The 22739-nt window shown below is 47.4% G+C and overlaps 1 protein-coding gene across 1 annotated transcript in view; it reads left to right on the top strand.

Moving 5' to 3' along the window:
- Nucleotides 1–22739, top strand: part of CWC25 (CWC25 spliceosome associated protein homolog) — a 309854-nt gene that overhangs the window by 105926 nt on the left and 181189 nt on the right. Inside the window, exon 7 of the mRNA XM_069634697.1 lies at nucleotides 11531–11736. Within this exon, the coding sequence (XP_069490798.1) occupies nucleotides 11531–11736 (206 nt within the window). The remainder of the gene's footprint in view (nucleotides 1–11530; nucleotides 11737–22739) is intronic.

Here is a 22739-nt window from a genome sequence, read left to right as displayed (position 1 = left end):
TTGGGCCTACTTCGCGCTCTGCGACCATGACGGAGGAGAAGGTCCCTCTTCAAGCCCTGCACCAAATGCAGGCTACAGAATGTCTTTGTGGAAGACAAGCACCTGCAATGCCTCTACTGCCTGCATCCGGACCACAAGGAGGGGGACTGCGAGATCTGCCTCGGCTTCTCCAAGACGACGACAACGGCGACGATGACTACGATGGACAGGCACAGTAGACTGGCGGTGTGGCTGAACGCCAAGGCCTCTGCCCCGTACTCCGAGCAGGGTCATGCCGCACCCAGGACCGGCTGGTCCGAGGAGTGGTCTTTTAAGTCCTTTTGAGGGCACCTCATCCGTAGGGGCCCAAGACAAGATAAAGAACCGCAAGTCCGGGTTCGCAGCGGAAGCGGGTCCCAAGGTGGACAGGGCGCGATCGACATCACCCTCCACCTCCATTGCCAGCCGGCAATCGAGCTCCTCCTCGAAGAGAAAATCATCCAACCTGGTTAAACTGCGGGAAAAAGCCATAGAAGCCGCGGACGGAGGAGAAGGCCGAACTGGCCAAGAATGCCCAATCGGCGCAGAGTAAAACTATGTTGACGATAGAGATGGTGGCTGCAGCTCTCACAACGGCTGACCCTGTGAAGATGGCCCCCGCAGCGCAGAAGGTATCCCTGCCCCCGAGGTGCGAAGCCGCTGCAGTGACTTTGGCAAAGTGTGCTGGCATGCCAGAAAAGTGAACGCCGTCTCAGAACCCGGTTCCATCCCCTCAGGGTGGAAAAAGGGGGCGGGGCCAAGGAGGCCCCCGTATCAGCCCTCCCAGGCCATGGCCCAAGCCATGGAGGTCTCGTCCACAGACGAGGACCTTGAGTCCATACACACGGTGAAGAGGACGACGACGGTGGCACAGGGTTTGTCTTCCGATCATGCCTGCTCTGCCAAGAGATGTCTCTAGACATCCTGTCCACCCTCCACACCTTGGTGTCAGCGATCCAGAGGAGGATGCCGCAGGGCCTGGTTCCAATGATCCCTCAAGCCCCCGCTCAGCTGCCAGTGAAGAGGAGGATACATCATCCGACGCTCAAATTTCATCCTCCACATCCGCGTCGGGCCCTCTCTCCCCAGTGGACCCAGACACGACCACGACGGATGACAAAAAGGATATCGTTGCAGCGGGCAGAGGGTCTCCGCAGCCTATGGTATTGTACACAATTACCTTAGTAAGTTCGACCTCCAAAAGTCTGACCCCCAATTTTCCGCATATATGTGGGGGGATAAAGTGAATAAAAAATGTATAGGGGTAAGGTGGGGGGGGCTGTGGGGGATCTCCCCCCCCCCCCCCACATATATATTTGCGGAAAATTGAAAAAAAAAAGACTTTTGGGAGTCAAACTTTTTGGTTCGGTAAAATCACATAGATCCCAGCCTAGGGCGTCCTCACCGGGTGAGGTGTGGTCGTTCCATTCCATGATCGCCAGAGCCTCCGAGCTACTCCATCTTGTGCGCGAAGACACCAGGAAGGAGGGTTTCTTGTGCCAGAGGCGCGAGGCCAAGAGGAGGAAAGTCATGGCGGTGCCCATTCTGGACGACGTGTGGGAGGAGGGCCTGGCCCTCATGAAGATCCCTTGCACGGCTCTGGCTAAACTGGATAGGCTGTAGAAGAAATACTGGGTGCCGGAATCCGCACACAAGTGCCTGGCGTCGCGACCATCGCCAGATTCGGTGGTATCAGTGGCTGCGAGGAAACGGTTGGCTAACCCGTCCTCATCGTCTTCAGTCCCGCTGGACAGTGAGAGGAAGAAGATGAATGCAACAGGAAGGAAGGTGATTTACATTGCAGTGTCTACCATCAAGGCGGCCAACACACTGGTGATCCTAGCCAGGTACGACAGGGAGCTGTGGTACAAGCGGGGCCTGATTTTGGAGTTCCTCACCGACTATAAGAAAATGGAGGCAATCGCCCTCTTCCAGGAAGGGGAGGTATCATCTGATCACGCATCGCAGCGTTGGACGTTGCTGATACAGGGTTCCGGCACATGCAGAACAGTGCCAGTCTTCCTCGCTGGATGAAGGACACGAATTTTCGCCAGGAGGTCCAAGCGAAGGTGCTGGACATGCCCTTTGACAGAGATAACCTATTTGGGAAAGTCGTCAACAAGTCCCTACAGGCCATCAAGGCGGATACGGAGACGGCCGTTCCCTGGGCACCCTCCAGCAGCACTGCTCTAACCTTCGATCCTCCAGAGGAAAGTTGAGCAGGTCTTCCAAAGATTTCTCCTGTTCGTACCGTCAGCCTTCCAGATCCACAACTCAGGAAGCCTACTGAGGCAGTTGCCAGGCCTACGGTAGCGGAGAACAGCGTAGCCATCGCCCGCACGGCAGGACGCAAGTGCCGAAGCAAACCTGAACCGACTAGGATGTCGGGCCCCCACCCGTGCACCCCGGTGGGAGGCCAGCTGGCTAAGTTAGTCAGCGAGTGGGAAATGTTCACCACCGAAAGATGGATGCTGGATGCTCTCGCCCAAGGACATACCCTGGAGTTTCAGCGCATGTGTCCGCGGATCCCTCCGGTTGCCCGTCGGGAGCAGAACATCACTCGGCTCCTGGAGGAAGTATGGGCTATGCTGGGAAAAGTGCCGATAGAGCTAGTTCCCCAACGACTCTGGAGCTTCGGAGTCTATTCCAGATCATTTTTGGTCAGAAAAAAGACAGGGGGCTGTAGGCCCATTCTAGACCTACGATGTCTGAACAAATACCTCAAGTCTCAAAAATTCAAGATGGTCATGTTGCAACACGTGCTCGGCTAGCTGGAAAGAGGGAACTTCTTGACGTTGTTGGACCAGGAGGACGCCTACTTCCACGTCCCCATTCACAGGAAAATATCGACTGTTTGTACGTTTCGTGGTGCAGGGACAGCACTATCAGTTCAAGGCCCTAGCTTTTGGCTTGAAGTCAGCCCCCAGAGTGTTTACGAAGTGCCTGGCGCCGGTGGCTGCCCATCTACGTATATGAGGCATACACGAGTATCTGTACCTTGATGACTGGTGCATTCAGGTCTACTCGCGGGAGTTGGCCATCGGACACACGGAGACGACAGTCCAGCTACTGACGGATCTGGGATTCTCCGTCAACTATCCAAAGTCCTGCTAAACTCAATCGCAGAACTCGCTATTACTAGGCGCCAGGCTCAATACGGTGTCCAGGCACCATTTTGAGGCTGGCGTCCCCCTCGGAAGAGAGGGTGGCGGCCATTCAAGAGAAGGTGCAGCGACTGTCCTCGGCGAAGACAGACACGGTGCGGGCCATCAAGTCGTTGATCGGCATGATGTTGTCCTGCATTTACTTCATCCGGCTCTTCAGGTTGCAAATGCAGCCGCTTCAGGATTTCCTGGGCGCTCGCTGGATACAGGTGTCCAGAAGCTTCATGGGCAAGATCCCTCTCGATGACAAGTTCCGTCCGGCGATAGGATGGTGGGGTGTCCGCTCCAACATCGCCCAGGGCACAGGATTTCAGAACCCTCCATACCAAGAGGCGGTCATTATGGACGCCTCCCTGGAAGGCTGCGGAGCGCACACGTCTGCACGCCAGAGATCTGTGGCTACCAGAGGAGAAGGGTCTCCACATCAACATCCTGGAGCTACGGGCAGTGTTCTGGGCACTTAAGTCATTCCTCCTGTCTCTGAAGGGCAAGGTGGTGAGGGTCTTCACGGACAACACCACCACTATGTTCTACATCAGGAAACGGAGGGGCACTCGATCCGCAGCACTCTCCAAGGAAGCGCAGAACTTGTGGCACTGGGCCGTCCGACATGGGATGTTCTTTGTCCCTTTTCACCTGGCCAGAGTCCAGAGCACCATTGCAGACTCCCGAGTGGGGAACTGCGCTCCTGCCACGAGTGGGAACTTCGGCAGGATCAGGTGGGCCGCAGCTTGGTCAAATGGGGGCATGCCTCAGATCGATCTGTTTGCGATGGCCGTGAACTCCAAATGCCAGCAGATTCCACCTGAGGAGCCGGGGGTGCGTTTTTCTTCCTGTGACAAGGTCTATTTCTGTATGCGTTTCTTCCGCTCCCTCTCCTGCTACGAGTCAACACTCTGACAGTGCCAATGCAGGCTAATACTCATCGCCCCGGCGTGGCCGAGACAGATTTTCTACCCGGATCTTCTCAGACGGTTGCCGTTGCCTCCGGTCAAGCTGCTGGTGGTTCCGAATCTTCTCAACAGAGAAGGAGGAGCAATAATGCATCACAACCCAGGAACGCTGAACCTGTGGGTATGGCTCCTGCAGCCCTAGAGTTTGGAGGATACGAGTTGCCAGCGGACTGCATGGAGGTCCTCGCCAAGGCCAGGGCGTCGTCGACCTTGAAGTCCTATGGTCACAAGTGGAAGAGTTTCGCTACGTGGGGCCGGTCACACAAGATTACCCCTTTGGAGGATCACGCCCCCACAGATCCTGCCGTACTTGCTTTCCTTGGCCAAGGCCGGGCTGGCCCACGCCTCCATCAAGTTACATCTGGCGGCTATGTCCCGCTACATCAGGTCTCCAGGAAGATCGTCACTTTGGTCTCAATGACTCATCAAGGAGTACCTCAAAGGACTTTTTTGATCTTTCCTGCCAGTGGAGGCTCCTACTCTGGCGTGGGAACTGAACGTGGTTCTGACGAGGCTCTTGGGGTGGGGGGGTGCATGTCTTCGATCCTATGCATCAGGTACCTCTCAAGTTCCTCTCGTGGAAAACGGCTTTCCTTGTGGCCATCACCTCTGCTAGGAGGGTGGGTGAGATCCAGGCCCTATCCTGCAAGCAACCATACCTGACTTTCCACAAATCGAGGGTGGTGCTGCGGACGAACCCCTCTTTTATCCTGAAGGTTCCGTTGAAATTCCACCTCAACGAGCCTTTGGTGTTACTGTTTTTTTCCCCCCGATATCTTAGTCTCCGGCTAAAAGGGCCTTGCACTTGCTGCACGTTGCTTGTGCCTTAAAGTTCTATGTGGCATGCACAAAGAGTTTTCAGAATACTTCACACCTGGTCGTGAACTTTGATCCTGTGAACCATAGGAAGGCCTCGTCCGAGGGTTCCGCTGCGTCAACTCCGCTGCAGTATGGCCCCTGCTCAACATTTGAAACTGACTTCAGTGCTCAACAGAAGAATGATATTGCTCAGGATAGAATGCAATACAACAAAATTCTAAAGAGCGAGAGGAAATATGGATGCGTGTCCCCAACAGATCAAAGTGATGGCAACAATCAGTACGAAACGCCATAGGTGCAATGTCAATGTGAACAAAAATCACAGGATGCCTGTCCATCAATTCCCACCACAATTATGGACTTAGAAAACTCTCTGATGGCAGCGTCCACAATTGCACTTGCTCCCTTTCTCAAATTGTATGAGACTATCAGTTATGCAATGAAAGATCAAGCAACTTTGCTAGCGCTTATCCATACTAAACAAATGCATATGGAATCCTTTACAAATAAAATAAAATGAAGATTTCACGTGGAAGCTGAGACATCAGCACAATGGCAGGCTCGTCTTTCTGACATTGCACGAAGCAGTCATAATGATAAAGCTTGTATGACAACAGCGGTGATGGATATGATGAAAATATTCCAGCGAGAGACCAGTCCTAGCTGTGACCGTACCCAGAAGCACTTAGACATGCCCACAAAAGAAGCAATCAAAAGACAGAATAAGAAGTGTGGCAACTTGAACATGGACCAAGTGGATCCTCAGCAGATCATATATTTGGAGTCTGTTAAGACTATAAAGTGGAACACAAAAGAGAAATCTAGCGCAACCATACCAAAAGATCCTAGGGAACCATATTTCTCAGAAGATGCAGAACTAGCATTTGAGAAATCAAACAAAGATCATCTCGAACGTTCTGACCATAATTCGCTTGGCAATATCAATCAACAATCCGAACAGAATAAAAGCTCAAATTCAACAACGACTTAAGGGACCATGTTACGCATGATTGTATGCAGTACCCTTTGGGTGCACTACAACAACCCTGACCTCCTGGCAATAGGAACCCAACCTTTGGTATGTCTGTACCTACACAGGTTGGTAGCGTGTTGAGCACCCAGGCTTATCTCAAGAGGGGTCAATGTCAGCTGTATGGGAGTTAAACAGAGATTCACAGTGACAAGTATTCAAATAAACTCTTACGCACAAGGTTTCTTGATTAAACAATTATTCATTTATTCAACAGTCAGAGTAAGCCTTCTTCAGAAGGGGCCATTATAATATTAACACACAAATACACTCCGAAATCCACACTCTTGATATTTCTAAACCAGTAAGTACCCTTTTGGGATGGCACACAGACACTTACTACACCTTTCGGTGACTTTAGTAACTAGGACACTGTGGACATTAACATACCACAGTTTGCCTTTAGAATCAGTTTGGCAAAGAAAAAGGTGACTAGAACAGAACAAGAGATCACACAAATATTCTGAAACAGGTGAGTACTTTTGGCAACCCCCAATGCAAAGTTAGTTAACCCCCTTCCTGGAAGGAAGACAAAACACAATGTCAGAGGGCAGAAGAGTCATTCAGGGAGCCAGGCTAGGCCAAAGTCAATTGGGCAAAAGTCTAGGTGGGCTGAAGCACTTCTGGCAGGTAAGTAAAAGTCTTGCACAATGTTTTAGAATTCTTTGTAGAAAAGAATTCAAAGCAGGGCCAAAGGCTGTTTCGACTTGCGAAGTAAAGAAGCTTTCAGCAACTACAGAGCAACCACAACAGGTCTCGCCAACAGAGAACAAGTGCAGTTACACAACAAGAGGTAAGTTCTCTTAGACTGTATAGTGCCTTTAGGTTGAAGGAAAAGTGCAGCAGATGACTTCTGTTCCTGTGCAGCTCTGCAGATTCTGATGTTCCTGGGCCTTCGTCGTGGGTACAAGAGGGAGGACGTCTGGGGACTCCTGCACTGCAATGGCACGGTCACCGACCGCAGCCGGCAATCTTCAAACAAGTGCCTCTGCAGTGTTTCAGCTCCTTGCGTCTACCGCAAATAGCAACGCTGTGGTTCCTAGCTGTCGAGATGGGTTTTCCTTGCATCTGGGGTCCAGCACTATGTTGAGGTGGCTTAGGCTCAGTCAGTCCTGCTTCCTGGGAGTCCGGAGTTCAGGTCAGTAGAGAAAGATGGTGTCATAGGGTGCGTGGGTGCACCAGTTATGTGTGCAGCTGGTGTAGTTGTTGTATGGTAGCTGCATCCTAGCGTTAGGTGTGGTGTTGAAGATACTAGTTGGATGTGTTTGCAGTCTGGTGGTTGGACATCCAGACTGGGTTTGGTTGCGTTAGGCCTGAAGGATGAATATGTGAGCAGCTGCGTTTTATTAGGTTGATGAGGTGTTCGTGCGGTAGTGTTCGTATGTGGACAGCTATGCCGAATTAATCAGGGGTATGTCTGTGTTCTAGATGTGTGATGGTGTATAGAAGAGAGTAGGCGTAGTGATGTGATAAGAGTGATGGTTCATCTTTCAAGTGCCCGAGACCAGGCACGTGAACAGGATGGCAGGGAACACATCGACACACAGTGACAGTGGGTAGATTTTATTGTGACAGGAGGGGGCATATGGATATATAACCGTGTGGGGGACAAGAAAGCAGAGTACAACAGTGACACATGGGCACAGTGGGCACATATGGTGATGAGAGGGTTGGGTAATGCATTGGGATACATAGCAAGATCACAGGAACAGGATGGCAGGGAGGAGCGCAGCGACACATGAACACACAGTGATAGGTAGCTGGGATTACAGTGAAAGGGTAGGGCATAAGGAGGTAGAACAACCGCATGGGGAATAGGTTTGTAGGGTACACAGACACGTGCGTGGGGGCACACGGGAGCTCAAGAGTAGGGTAATTTCATCCAATCCATCTATCGATCCATTCCATCACTGCATCCATCCAATTTTTTCTTCATCGGTTCATTCCAGCAACCATCTGTTCTATTCATGCATTACTCCATTTATTCCTTATCTTCTATTATTCATTCAATGTATCCATCCGTTTCTTTTCTTCATCCACTCATTCCATTTGTTCCATCCATCCGATGCCTTCCCTCACTTCCATCAATTCTATCTCTTCCATTCTATTCATTCCGTCCATCCATTCCGTTAATTCCGTCCCTTCCATCCATCAATTCCATATACATACATTCCAATCATTTCATCAGTCAAATTCCATATAGAAACATTTCATTAATTCTGCATGCACCCATGCCCTCCATTCCATCCATTTATTCCACATGTCTATCCATTCCATCCTTTCCATCGATTACATCAGTTTAATCCATCCATTCTGTTCATCAGTCTTATCCATTCCATTCGATCCATTTCATCCATTCTATCCATTCTATTCATTCCATCCATCCCTTCCAACCTTCCATTCATCCATCCTTTCTATCCGTTTCATCCGTTGCATCTATTTTATCCATTCTATCCATCTGTTTCATCCATCTATTCCATCCATTCAATTCATTCATGTCTACTCCATCTGTTCCATCCATCAATTCTATATACATATATTCCATTCATCCATTTCATCAGTTCTATCTATTCTATCCAATTTATCCATTCAATACATTTCATCCATTCCATCTGTTCCATCCATTCCACTCCAAATGCAGTGGAATTTCAACCAGCTCTGAGAGGATGTCCAGGTGGCTGGCTTTGGAGTTGATTGGTCCCACCAACTCAAGGGGAGAAGTCGTCCTTGCAGGGCTTCTCTAGTCGAAAAGAAATTGGAGTTTCAGCACAGCAGCAGGGCTTCACCAGACAAACCAACGGTCCAGGAGTTGCAGCAGGCGTCCTCTTCAAGTTCTTGTTCGGATTCCTTTGTCCAGTGGTCGACTCTGCCTTCTAAGCCAAAACGCCTTGCCTTTTATGCAGGTTTCTCCCATTCATTCCTGCCTGGCTGTCGTTCACCCAGCAGGGTGTCTGTCCTTGCCGGACAGCCAGCCAGCCAATCGCCTAAAAGTGCATTCCTGTCTCCTAGGAGACTAAGCACACAGAGTTTCGGGCACCTCCCTCGCTTCCTGCCCCCGCCAGACACCCTGGAGCCAGAGGCATGCTTCACTTGTGAATCCCGCCAAAGGCAAAAGGAACCAAGGGACCAAACCTGGTTTGGCACGCAGAGTAAATCTCAAGAAGGACCTCTCCACAAAGAAATGGCGAAAAAAGAAGACTGGGCCATTTTGACAAAAATGGCACCCTTGGATGCTTTACTGCAGCTGCGAACACAGCCTGCGGTAAATGCACACCACAATATTTAAAAGTAAACCACTGCCACTAGCTCAAGGAAACGGTAATATAAAAATGTTACATGTGAGACTAGACAAAGGGGATACTAAGTAACCCCTCCAGCACCCTATTGTAAGATAGTGTGTGCTGGGTCTAGAAAGTTACATTGTAACTGAAGTCAATTTCACTTCACTGCTCTTGGAAACAGTACTTTATCCAAGTGAAGGTATTTAAACCTTGGGAAATCTAAAAGACTTCCCTGGGCCACTGCACTGAAGGTGCTGTGTCACAATGTAAAACAATGATGCCTATGGAGTGTGTCTCTCCACAACCAAAAGAAACCGAGTTCAAAACCACATAAAATATATTAGAGAGTGGGATAAGAGTCTCACTCTCTCAAGGTAACAAGTCGAAATCCTAAAGTCCAGCAAAAGAGCTGGGGGTCTCTAAGGTAGAGAGGAATGAGCACATTTCTGAAAATTCTAATGAACACAAGGTCACCCATAAAAAGAGTAAAAAACTAGGTGAGAGGGGGGGAAAGAGATTCCCACTCACATAGGGACAAGGCAAAATAATGACCAAGTCCAAGCAAAATAGTCTGCCGTTGACAAAGGTGAGGAAGATTCACATTTATGAAAATCTTTCCTAACACAAACCTATAAACTTTGTAACATGATGATATGGATGCTAATACCAGCTTCTCCACTTGACCAACATTGTTTCGATCTTGGGCACAACATTTTAGAATAGAAATTAACAGAATAACAGATGAATGAACTACAATATATTTAAAATAGTGAAGGCTGCCGATTGCAGATGTAGTTATTTTAGGTTTTATAATGCACTACATTGTAAGCAAACCACTTCAGAGCTTCAACTGAAACCTAGCAGTGTAGTTTCTGACTTTGGAACCGTAAGATCCAGATTCTAAACCCAGCTTCTCCATTTGACCAGAACTGTTTCATTCTGGATACATTGATCTCCTGGTTCTTTAATCATCTGGAGCGTTTTAGAGTCTTTAGGGAAAAAAACACATCAGTATACAGTACTAGATTACAGCAAATGCAATGTTTGGGAGTTGTGCTTTGGTGGTAAACTCAGACTTTGCAGCTAGAAGAACTGTATTATAGTCAAGTGCATACCTGTGGTGTAGTGTTGCTCTACTTGAAGAATGTGGATATGTGTAATAATGAGCAGAACACCAGTATGAAAGGCTATATATAAAATCGGAATGATTGGCAAGGAGAGGAAATTGAGGATATTTGGTCAAATGCCAAGTTTCTGACTTTGGTAATATGTTGATCTCTGCTTCCCTACTTGACCAAAATGGTTTCACTATGTGCAAATCTCAACTCCCTGTACTTCATTCTGTCATCTCCCAATTTAATTGTTTTATTCCACAAAAAATCAAATGCTTTCAGTAAACATTGAGCAACTGTATCCTCTCCCTGTGTTAATATTGTCGGGTGGGCATTACACCTGACTTTTCTCATCTGCCGTTGTCTAGGAGCAGAAACAGACGCAGGCAAATTATGAGCCCATTTACCAAAACTGATCATAGCTTTCTTGCCAGTCCTTTGCTTACTTGATTAAACTCGTGTGATGTGAGATGTTGGGTCTCACCTGCCCTGGGATCATTGGAACCCTGAAATGCAAGGAATGACGATCATTAAATATTTCCCACAATGTGTGAAATTTCCCATCAACCTTGTTCTCTGGTTTAGGCATATTTTCACATCTGTGTGTTCTCCTAGGAAGAGATGCTTCTTTTGGCCAGGAGGTTTTGTGTACCCCTTTTGCTTGAAGATAGTGTCATATGCCATCTCCTACCCCCCAGTATTTATATTCTGCGTATTCTGTCCCATCAATTTGCAAGGGAACTTGAGCGCAATGTGAGACAAATAAAATCTCCCATTCATGGTGATTCAGGCACTCTTAGTTCATAGCTCTCCCTTTTTCATAACGCCCACCATGCTATCGTCTGAAGCATACACCAGTGTTTTTAAATTCTTGTTTGGTATAAAAATGTGGAAACTAGAGGTTGGGCCTTGGGGGCAATATATGGAGTATGGTGATGGTAGGATGGGGTTTGTAGGTGGTTCCCTGGCACATGAAAGGATGCACACATTGCAGGGTTCTAGATTGTAGAGGTATGGCTTTTTCCTATCGAAAAGAGTGGTTTTCTAGACATGCCTACTGCAGGATCGCAGTTTCCAAGTTTTGAAAGAGGTAGAGCAATGTGATAAAATTACCTGAATCGTAGGTGATTTTAATTTTTCTTTTGCTTTGCAGCTACCAGCTTCTCAGCGGAACAGCAGTAGGGATGTAGATGTGGAAGCCAATGACCATGGTAAGGCCTCTCACAGACGCAGACATCCTTCTCGCTCCAGCAGCCGCAGTCCGTCCCCTCGGAGGCACCCTGGCAACAGTTCTCTTCAGGGAGACCCCTCAGGGAGGCGAGCAAAGTCCAGGTCCCGGACACCTCCCAGACACAAAGTGTGAGTTTAAATGTATTGTTTTCTGTAGTGCAGTACCCCTGACACGAAGGAAGACGCAAAATATAAAGTTAAGAAATTTTAAAATTTGATATTAGAAAAACAAAAATAAAACCCTGTTCCTAAAATGGATTGCCTGAGAAAATATGGAGCAGCCAAGACCTTCTGGTTTGCTTTTTCTTTTGCTGTATAACGAGCACAAAGAAGCAATTAATTGTGTGCCCTTTAGCAGCTTGTGCCGAGGAACTCTGTGAATCCACCTGATTTTCATGAATAGTTTTTTTTCTTTTTACACATTCTGAGCTATGTGTGGTTCTAAAAGTGATTTGTAATGTTTCCTTCATCATATGTTTGGGGGGGGGTGTCATGAAGCCACAGTCCAGCTGTCTTGATGCTTTATAAATAATAAAGTTAAACGTGCAACAGCCCAACAGCATCTGCTACAAGTGAAATTCTCAGAAATGTCCAGTTTGTGAATGTGGCCGGGGTATGCGTCCGACTATGGCAAACCCGCAGGCATGGGGACACACACTGCTACGAGTCCGAGCATGCAGGAGCATCTGAAGATATGTAAGAAACAGAAGTCTTCTGCCTTTTTCTACTGCTTCAGTCTTCAAGTTCCTTGGTGTACATCATTTACGTATTGTGATGTGCCGTCATCGAACTGAAAGAAGAACATACATGTGTAAATAGCTCCCCCACCCTTATTATGGTTAGGTGATTGTAGGAATGAAGTCAGCATGTAGCCCACACCTGCCACCACTTGTGGTTGCTTGGGCAATAAAAGTGAAACTTTATTGCAGTGATGGGTGATTTGCTGAGGGAAACAGAAGACTATCTTTGCGAGGGAGGAATATCGTAGAAGCTCTCTGGAAACTGATGCATGGAAAAATCCATGACCAGAATACCCTTACAAACAAAATGTACCCACAGAATAGGCCTTACCTGAACAAATCCAGTTGCCTAAAAACCGGCAGATGGGGGACTGTGATGAATCCCCGGATGTCTTCCCTTCTCATGTGGCCAGGGCGGTGCAGCCACAGTCCAATAATCCCACTGGGAGTGGTGCACCACGTGAGGATCACATTGGGAGGGAACACCCTCATGGGATGAGGGATGACACCCTAGGAGAGATGCGCTATACTTCCGCCACGATCCCAGCTCCCTCAGGCTCTTAACCTCTCAGTGGTGCTCCATACTTCTGTGTATGCAAACAGGGTAAAATGGTGTCCTCCTTTCAAATATACTGAGACAAAGAAGAGCAGTCATGACATCCTGAAGATTAGTACTGCTATGAAGAAGATGCACAGAGTGCAGAAGAGCACCCTCTGGAACCTAAGTGAGCAGATCAGCCTATTGAATTTGGCCGAATACGCCGAACAAATGAAAAGCAAGAAAGTACTCCCACTGAGAACCAGTCCTCCTTGCAGGAGCCACGAGGAAGAGGACCATGTTTGCTGTATCTGGGAAGGAAGCCGGGAAGTCAAGAGCGACGGTGTTAGGCAAGTTTGTATGCAGTACCCTCTGGGAACACTACAAACAACTCTGACTACGGGTATGGGAAACCCATCCTTTGGTATAAGCCTGTACTACACAGTTTTGGTTGCGTGTTGAGCAGCCATGCTTATCTCAAGAGGGGTCAATGTGAGCTGTAGTGGAGTTGCACAGAGATTTACAGTTGCAAGTATTCAAATAAACTTGCACTCAAGGTTTCTTGAATAAACAATTATTAATTTATCAGTCAGTTAGAATAAGCCTTCTTCAGAAGGGAGCACTATAACAGTAACACTTAAATACACTTCATGAAATACACTCTTTATATCTCTAAATCAGTAAATGCCCTTTTGGGATGGCCCACAGACGCTACCTACACCCTCAGTCGTCCTTGCAGGGGCTTCTCTGCCGATGCAAACTTGGCGTTTTGGCACTGCAGCAGGGCATCACAGGGCAAACTAACGGTCCAGAAGTTGCAGCAGGCGTCCTCTTCAAGTTCTTATTCGGTTCCTTTGTCCAGTGGTCGACTCTGCCTTCCAAGCCAAAAGACTCTCCTTTTATTCATCTCTCTCCCATTCATTCCAGCCCAGCTGTCAGTCACCCAACGGGGTGGCTGTCCTTGCCGCACAGTCAGCCGGCCAGTCATAACAGAGTGCATTTGGGTCTCCTAGGAGACTAAGCACAGGGAGCTTCGGGCACCTCCCTCAGTTCTTGCCTAACCCAGATACCCTGGAGCCAGAGGCGGGCTTCACTCGTGAATCCCGCCAAAGGCAAAGCGACCAATGGGATCAATCCTGGTTTGGTGCGCATAGTAAATCTCAAAAAGGACCTTTCCACAAAGAAATGGCGAAAAAAGAAGACCAGGACATTTTGACAAAAATGGCACCCTTGGGTGCTTTACTGCAGCTGTGAATGCAGCCCGCTGTAAATGCACACCATGGTAGTTAAAAACGAAACCACTGCCACCAGCCATTCAGTGAGGAAAGGGTAACCTAGACAAAGGGGATGCTAGGTAACCCCTCCAGCACCCTATTGTAAAATAGTGTGTTCTGGCTCTAGAAAGTTAAAATGTAAGTAAAGTCAATTTCACTTTACTGCTCTTGGAAACAGTTGTTTAACCAAGAGAAGGTATTTATACCTTTGGGAAATCTGAAAGACTTCCCCGGGCTACTGCACTGAAGGTGCTGTGTGACCCAAAGTAAAAGATGATGCCTATGGAATTTGTCAAACTCCACAACCAAAAGAAACACAGTGTATAAAATCACATGGGGAAAAGGGTCTCACTCTCTCCAGGTTAAAAGAAGCAAGTCCTCAAAATTGAGCAAAGTTGATTGGGTGGGGGGGGGGGTCTCTAAGGTGGAGGGAATTAGCACATGTGTGAGAATTCTCCCTAACAGAGGGCGAGGGCTCCGGTCCCGGTCCCAAGATGCTGGTTGGGACGGCAGGTTGGCGGACGAAGATGGCAGGCGATCTCGATGTGTCGGAAGCAAGATGACTTCCTGAAGGAAGGCCGGTGCTGCGGAGCTACCACAGACCAAGCAGACCCTTTGCAAGCAGCACAAGTTCGCCCGGCTGATTGAGGAAGCTGTGAGAAAGCGGATACCCTCGCAAATCAAACCCACATGTACGCCAGGGGGAATGGAACTGCTGGGAAGCAGAAGTTGTTTCGCAAGCAAAAAGGGGGAAGAATACCCCATACCTAGGGTCTTGGACCCTGTTAAAGAGAAGAGATGGTGGCAAGCGAGGAAGATGGAGGACTACCCCGAACCTAGGGTCTGGGACCCTGAAAGTGAGAGCGAAGAAGCTGTTAAATCTTTGGCTGTATATGTTAGTGCTTGGCAAGAGAGTAAACCAAGCCTACCCACAAAGAGGAAGACGGAAGGGAATGCCACAGTTGCTCATCTTCATAGGTACAGTACCTGGGAGAAAGGTGAACCAGGTTGGCTGTGCAATAGGTAGTACTTTGCGGCAGGGTACACAGTCTACCTAAAAAGAGAATTGTATTTGATATGTGAGTCTGGGACTTGCACCCAAATAAGAAGAATAGTTGTTACTACTCTTCTTAGTCACAGTAACCGGGATACGCGTGAACTCAGTTGGCTGTGTAAAAGGAAGAGAAACCTGGGGAAGGGAGACAGCCCTGGGATTGTGAACATTGTGGCGAAGTCAAGAGTAGGGAGACGGTCTCTTTGCACCATTTGAAACCTTTGAAAAGAGCTGTGAAGGATCTGCTACGAAGACACTCCTTTGCACCTTTTGGTTTTGACACAACGGCAAACAATTCTTTGTTTCTGACATCCTGATGGACCCATTTAAGATTTATGTTGACAGGGAAACCCCTCTTAGCATTGGGGCTAGCAAAGCCTTTCCCCAACCTTATTTATACTTTAATAAATTCTGTAGCAGCAAACATGCCACTTGTCAATCTCTCACTACTGCACTCTCACAGGGACTCAAAGAGAATGGGAAGAACTAGTCATCATTGAAGTTGTTAGGCAAAGAGTAAGTCTTGGTGCTAGGCCAAGAAGTGGCCAGGGCAGGAATATGGAGCCATGTCTACCAAACCACAGCATTATTGGCAGGGAAAAGATCACCCAGCCTTCTGTAGTAAAGCTAGTTGGGCATGTGACCTAAATTTGAGGGATTCCATGGGGTTGTTGACCGAGGAAAGGGAGGCATCTGCAAAAGAAAGAAGGGTTAGCAAACTTTAGAAATGGCCACAGATGGTGCAGAAAGGTAACAAAAGGCTGATCATGGCTTGAAAGGATAAAAGCGAGTAAAGGCACTATGTCAAGAACTGGGAAAAGGGAAAGTGGTATAGGGATCAAGAAGGGAACAGAATAAAGGAGGAGAACGAATGGGGAAAGGAAAAGATAGTGAGAAGGCAAGTTAGAGAAGAGAATGAATTGGAAGGGCACCAGACCAGGGTGGAAATTTGAGCAAAGGGGGGACTTTCAGAAATAGGCTGAAGGAAGTGCCCAAAGAGGGGACATAAGTAGGAAGGTGAAATTAGTTGTGGTCCAAAATGTGTGAGAAACCTGAAGCAAGGTTACCAAGATGGGATGCCAACACCAAGGCCAAGTGGAGAATTGAAGACTGAGAGAAGAGGGTCTTCCAAGGAAGGGACAGAGGTGTAATCCTAACAAGAATGAGGAGAACCACCCAAATGGGAATAAAGGGGTAGTGAAGAGATGGATGCGAATGAGAAGAAATGCAGAAGGAAGGGAAGGATAGGAGGAAAGAGCGAGAAGGTGAGTACAGCTTAAAGGGTTCTTGGAGGGGTAAGAGTGGCCTTTAAAAGATATAGGAGGTAAAAAGAAAGTTGTGACATGTTTAACAAAGAAAAGACTATCCCAGGAATGTGTTAACAATGAGGACTGTGACAAATCTGTGGATGTCGTCCCTTTTCCCCTAGGGGGAGACATTTCCCATGGGGCCAGGGAAGTGTGTCCACAGTACATTAGTCCCCCTGGGTTGGTGCACAGGAGGAGGATTACATGGGGAAAGGAAGCCCCTTATGGCATTAGGGCCGACCATCCCCTGAGAATGCGGTATAGCACCGCTCTGTTACACCCTCCCTCTTTGCCAAAGCCAAACCCTCCTTCCCTCATTTCAACCAGTGCCAATATCTTTTATCGTCAAGGCAGCCAACCAAATAAAGTGAACACGACTAAGGCACAAGATGATCAAAGTTGCCTTCCATATATCGTTGATGTAAGTACTGGGAAGAAGATGACTAGGAGTACGAAGTTTACTCCAGGGAACTGTTGAGTGGTCTAGATTTCCGGTGTACCCGATTGAACCAAAGCAATACAAAATAGACTAGGCAAACCAGGTCAAAGAGATCCACCCTCCTGAGAGGAACTGCCAGGCACACCGAAACGACTACAGCAGGACAGGAGAGAAAAAAGTTGTGCACAGAGGAGAGTGAAGGACAGCGCGTAGTCCAGGAAGTGAGGACTACATAGCTCGCTGCCCGAACAGCCCTCTGGGCATCACAGGAGCTGCTTTATAGAGAAGAGGCATCCCGAAAGAAAAGCAGAAGTCCGCTGAGCCCTGACCAATGAGTCGATGCCCCGAACACTACCAGAGCCTCGCGCTGATGTCCTGCTGCTTGGAAGACGCGAACCAACAAGCACAAAGGTACGTGGGCAGACCGAGAGGGACTAAAGGTCTGGGAAAGCCAGGGAACGAGCACGAAGAACGGAATGAGAGAGTCTGGGACCCTGAGAGCCAGAGAATAAGAGGGTCTGGGACCCTGAGAGCAAAAGGGACCGTCAAGAAAGAAACCTATGCTTGGCAGGAGAGTAAACCAAGCTGAGAGCCAGAGAATAAGACGGTTTGGGACCCTAAGAGCAAAAGAGAAGGACAAGAAATAAATCTGCTTGGCAAGGGAGTACACCAAGCTGCTATAACACATCACTGCGAGTCTGGTATACGCACCCATATGAAAGTTTAAGAATAAGGTGAACCTCATTCAAGAAAGCGCAGGGTCTGGGACCCTAGGAGATAAAAGGAAAAGATTAGCAGAGACTATCAGTTATAATTTCATGGGGTATGTTTGGCAGGAGAGTGAACCATACATAAACCCTCCTTGAACAAAGCAAAGGTGTTCACAGGAAACCTGGGATAATTTGTTGTGCATCATTGGGAAAGTCAAGGGAAATGGGGACAAGTCCCCTGGCTGAGTGAACATTGTGTAACCTGTAAAGGCCTAGAAAGTCAGGGTCTGAGAAATACTTTCCCTGGCCTAAAGACATTTTCTGTTGTGTTATTTTGCAAAGTCAAGGAAACCACTTAAGGAGACGAGCTCCTCACTTGTGAAGTAGAACAAGAAGGAATCCAGGGGAAAGGAATGAATCCCTGGTCAGTGGAATATTGCATTGTGGAAAAGGAACATTTTGTTTTATGTATTGACAACCTATGAAAATGGGAACTTTCTGTTTGGCAAAGAACTTTCATCATCACTTTAGTTGAGAAAATAGCATCATTGCACATTAGATTTAAGTTAATAGCGTTAGGGTTGAAATTGGGGTTTTTGGACACGACAGTGACTGACTATTTGACATTCTGACGTTTTCCTTAGATTTCTTTGGAGGCAGGGAAACCCCTCTTAGCTTTAGGGACAGAGAGGTTGTATTTCCAACCCTTTTACTGGCTAATAAATGTTTGACGAAAACTATGTCACATTTGTGTCTGAGCATTACTTCTGCACACTTGCAGGACCTAGAAAGAGAGCGTGAGATGGGATTTACTCCCTAAAAGGGGAGCAAATACTCAGGAGGGTAATTCCGGAACTGGGCAAGGAGGAGACTCCACTCGCCAGAGAAAAGGGAGTGGAAACTGGAAATTGGAGATGATCCAGGAGACATCACAAGGCCACATTTTTCCTGAAGTAACCTTTTAGAGAAGGAGGGTGCGAGAAAATTCCTTTTGTAGAAGAAAGAGAAAAAGATAAAATAGGAGTGAGAACTCCCCAGAGAAGATATGAGCTGTAAAGTATGGGTAATGTCTTGTGGAAATGAAAGGGTATGGCGAAGATGGAGATCGCCTATGCTGGAAGGAAGGCATGATTTTGTATGCTTTTTCAGATGACATGTAGGTTGAAAAGTACTCCAGAGCTGGTGGCATATTGGAAGCTATGTAAAACAAGAGGTGATGGCTGGAAGGTTTAGAATTGATCTTAACCTCTGGCATTGCTCTGGGCAACCCTCCAGACCATTGTTCTTCTCCTACAAAGTCATTACAGACCTGGAAAGACCATATATGCAAATCGGGCCTGGTCCCACCGCCAAAGGGGCATTCCAGCCCGAACTGCTAGGTCACAACCCTTCTGCACAAGACCACTAGCATCCCCAGACATATTTTGGCCTTGTTGGGCCTCATCAGTGAGGAATAGCCTGGGTCTCTAGGTCCAACAGGACTCCAATATATTGAGTGGGTCCCACGCCTGCTGGGCCTAGAGACCCAAGCTACTGCTCACTGATGATGCATAAATGAAGTTGAAACGTGTCTGGGGATGCTTCTGGGATCGTGCAGAACGACTGTGACCTAGCAGTTCGGGCTGGACTGCCCTTTTGGGGGTGGTACTAAGCCTGATTTGCATATGGTCTTTCCCTTTCTGTAATGTCTTGGCAGACGAAGAACGATGGTCTGGATGGTTGCTCAGAGCAATATCGCCATCTCAAAACATACTAACTTCATAGATGGTACTTATGTGGGCTGCATACCCAGTAATAACGTGTTCATGCTTAAAAATGTGTGCAAGTTAGAGGGTCAAACTCTTTCGTTTCTCCTTATCAATCGTGTACCTCGAGCCAGGTTCCTTGGTGTCGCCAACACCCGAAACCATAACGCAACAAATCCCTAAAAAAGTTAGTTCCAGCCTGCATATCAAAGTCGGCGAGCCTCCAAGAATGAATGCCATCCACGGTTCAAAAGCCCAGGTTCTATGTATGTTCAAGCATTTAGATAGACCAGCGCTTATGTGGTACATCAGATGAGGATTACGCCACACGCAGCTCTGTTTTCCAGAAATCTACCAAATCTTGCGAGATTTTGAGACCCTGGGGGACTTTGGGCTACCACTTAACTATGGAAGCCTCAGTAGCCTTTTTGAGAGCCACACAATATAGGAAAGCTATCCATAGATCCTGGTGTTCTGTTCCACCTCCATAAGAACCCTTATCTCGCCAGAGTTTCTCAGGATTTGTATAGCAGCCACTTCTGGATTTTGACCTAAAATAATGAAAATGTAAGAGGAAAAAAGTAGTAGTTGGTTTGTGCACACACAATTGCATGGGCCGAAGAACAAGTGTGCACATTGGCATACCCACAAGATAATCGTGGATAAAGAACTTTCGCCCTTGCATGAGTTTAACGTGAGGGCAATGTTCCAGACTAGCACTTCCGCTTATAGTTAACTTTATAAGTAGCTCCATGAGGTACCTCCTCTGTGAATAGAAGTATGAACAAGGACATTTACCATTCAGACTCCCCTTATGGACTACGTTGAGGTGCATTAAGTAAGTGGAGCCAGCAGCTACTCCTGAAGTAAGAAGTAGCAGAAGGATAAAATACTCCTAAACCCTTTTCCTGACTTGTGAAGTACTGCCAAGTACCCTAAAGCCACTCCAATGGATTTTCCTCTGCTCAACCAAGTATCTATTGATGTCCCAAGTGGAAAATGGTTGAAGCAAATGGTAAGACTGAGTTAACGGAGTATTCTTTGTCTTTACCAGTCTAATAGTTACAAGACGGCTCTAACATCGTGCAGTCCTTCTCGCCTTACCACTGCAGGCCATCGATAACAGGTGTAGAACTTCACTTGCACTCTATAATCTCCCCCGCCCGCCACAGTATTCGTCAAAACAACATGCAGGCAAGTCCTGGAAGAACTAAGCTTAGTTCACATTACAAAATAGATGGCACATTAAAAAATATCAATTAAGAACGAAAACATTCATGAAATGATTTGGTGTCTTATAGTGTCATTGCTGCTTTCATTTAGAATGTTTGTTTGCAGTCCTTTCTCACCATTCCCTGGTGGCCATGTTCTATGTTTACTTTTTTAATTTTTTTTTTAATGGCCACCATGAAAAGGGAGAAGGGACTACATGTAGTCCCTTCTCCCCGATCAATGGTGGCCATTTATTTATTTTTCCTCAAGTTGCATAACGGTTTCCTCACAGTTTCCCAACTTGAGAAAATATGCAATTGGTATCCCGGTACAACGTGCCGGGGTACTAATAGCAATAGAACCTGAGGAGGGGTGTTTGGGAGAATTCTCTGAAATGTACTAATTCCCTCTACCTTAGAGACCCCAGCAACCTTGCTGGATTTTGAGGACTTGATTTTTTTTAACCTGAGAGTGAGACCCTTTTCCCCATTCTCATGTATTTTAATGTGATTTTGTACAATATGTTTCTTTTGGTTGTGGAGTATGACAAACTCCATAGGCATCATCTTTTACATTGTGTCACACAGCACCTTCAGTGCAGTGACACAGGGAAGTCTTTCATATTTCCCAAAGGTTTGAATACCTTATCTGGGATAAACAACTGTTTCCCAGAGCAGTAAAGTGAAATTGACTTTACTTAGCATTGCACTTGCTAGACCCAGCACACCCTATCTTACAATAGAGTAGTGGAGTGGTTACTTAGTATCCCCTTGCCTAAATGCTCATGTAACATATTTTTTGTTACCCTTTCCTCAATTAACTGGCTGGTGGCAGTGGTTTTGTTTTGAACTACCAAGGTTTGCATTTACCGCGACCGTTTGCAGGCCCAGTTACGTTCACCGCAGGAGCCATCTTTTTCAAAATGGCATCCAGTCTTCTTTTACCGCTAGGTCTTTGTGGAAAGGTTGTTCTACAGTTTTTCTCTGCGCGCCAAACCAGGTTTGGTGTCTTTGTTCGTTCGCCTTTGGTAGGCTTCAGGAGTGAAACCCGCCTCTGGCTCCAGAGTTTCTGGGGTAGGCAGGAAGTGAGGGAGGTGCCCGAAACTCCCTGTGCTTAGTCTCCTAGGAGACCCAAATGCACTCTGGGACGATTGGCTGACTGATTGTCCGGCAAGGACAGCCACCCTACTGGGTGAGTGACAGCTGGGCTGGAATGAATGGGAGAGAACTGAATAAAAGGCAAGTGTCTTGGCTTGGAAGGCAGAGTTGACCACTGGATGAAGGAACCGAAGAAGACCTTGAAGAGGATGGCTGCTGCAACTCCTAGACCGTTGCTTTGCTCGGTGAAGCCCTGCTGCAGGTCCGAATCGCCAAGTTTTGCATCGACAGAGAAGCCCTGCAAAGACTTCTCCCTTTTGAGTTGGTGGGACCAATCAACTCCTAAGTAAGCCACCTGGACACCCACCTCGGAGCTAGTTGAATTTCTGCATAGTTGCTGCAGGAAACCGTAGAGCCAGGGAGAAGGACACCAAGTTGTGTGCGTTGCTTGTCATCTGGCCTAAAGCTTTTGGAAGATCCTCCGGACTCCCACGAAGCAGGACTGACCAAGTTGAGTGCGGGACCTCAGATGTGAGGAAAGTCCACCTTGACAGCCAGGAACTGTGCTTATTGCTGCTGTACCGCAAGAAGCTGAAACGTGAAACAGCCACTGAAAATAAAGTTTGCCGGTTGCCAGCTTTGATGGTGCCAATACAGTGCAGGAGTCCCCCGTCGTCCTCCCTCTTGTCCCCATGACTGAGGCCCAGGAACAGTGAGATCTGCAGAGCTGTACAGGAACAGAAGTCTTCAGCTGCATCTTTTTCTTCTGCACTAAGGTACTGTAAAACTAGCCTAAGAGAACTTACCTCTTACTGTGGAAGTGCTTGTAACTTCTGCAACTCGCAAGTCTAATCCGCTTGTGGCCCTAAATTTGGTTCTTCTTTTTTTATCAAAGACTCCTAAGAATTTGTGTGAAGTGCTGCATCCTATACAAAGACTTTGGCCTATTGGCTCTGGCTTAGCTTATTGAATCGAATGACTCTTTTAAGTGCTATCTGAAAGTATGTGCCCTGGTT

The sequence above is a fragment of the Ambystoma mexicanum genome, chromosome 13 (genome assembly GCF_040938575.1).
Source record: "Ambystoma mexicanum isolate Mex_15411 chromosome 13, UKY_AmexF1_1, whole genome shotgun sequence".
Classification (NCBI taxonomy): Eukaryota; Metazoa; Chordata; class Amphibia; order Caudata; family Ambystomatidae; genus Ambystoma; species Ambystoma mexicanum.
The sequence above is the reverse complement of the archived record's forward strand: the minus strand, read 5'-3'. Positions and strand labels throughout refer to the sequence as shown.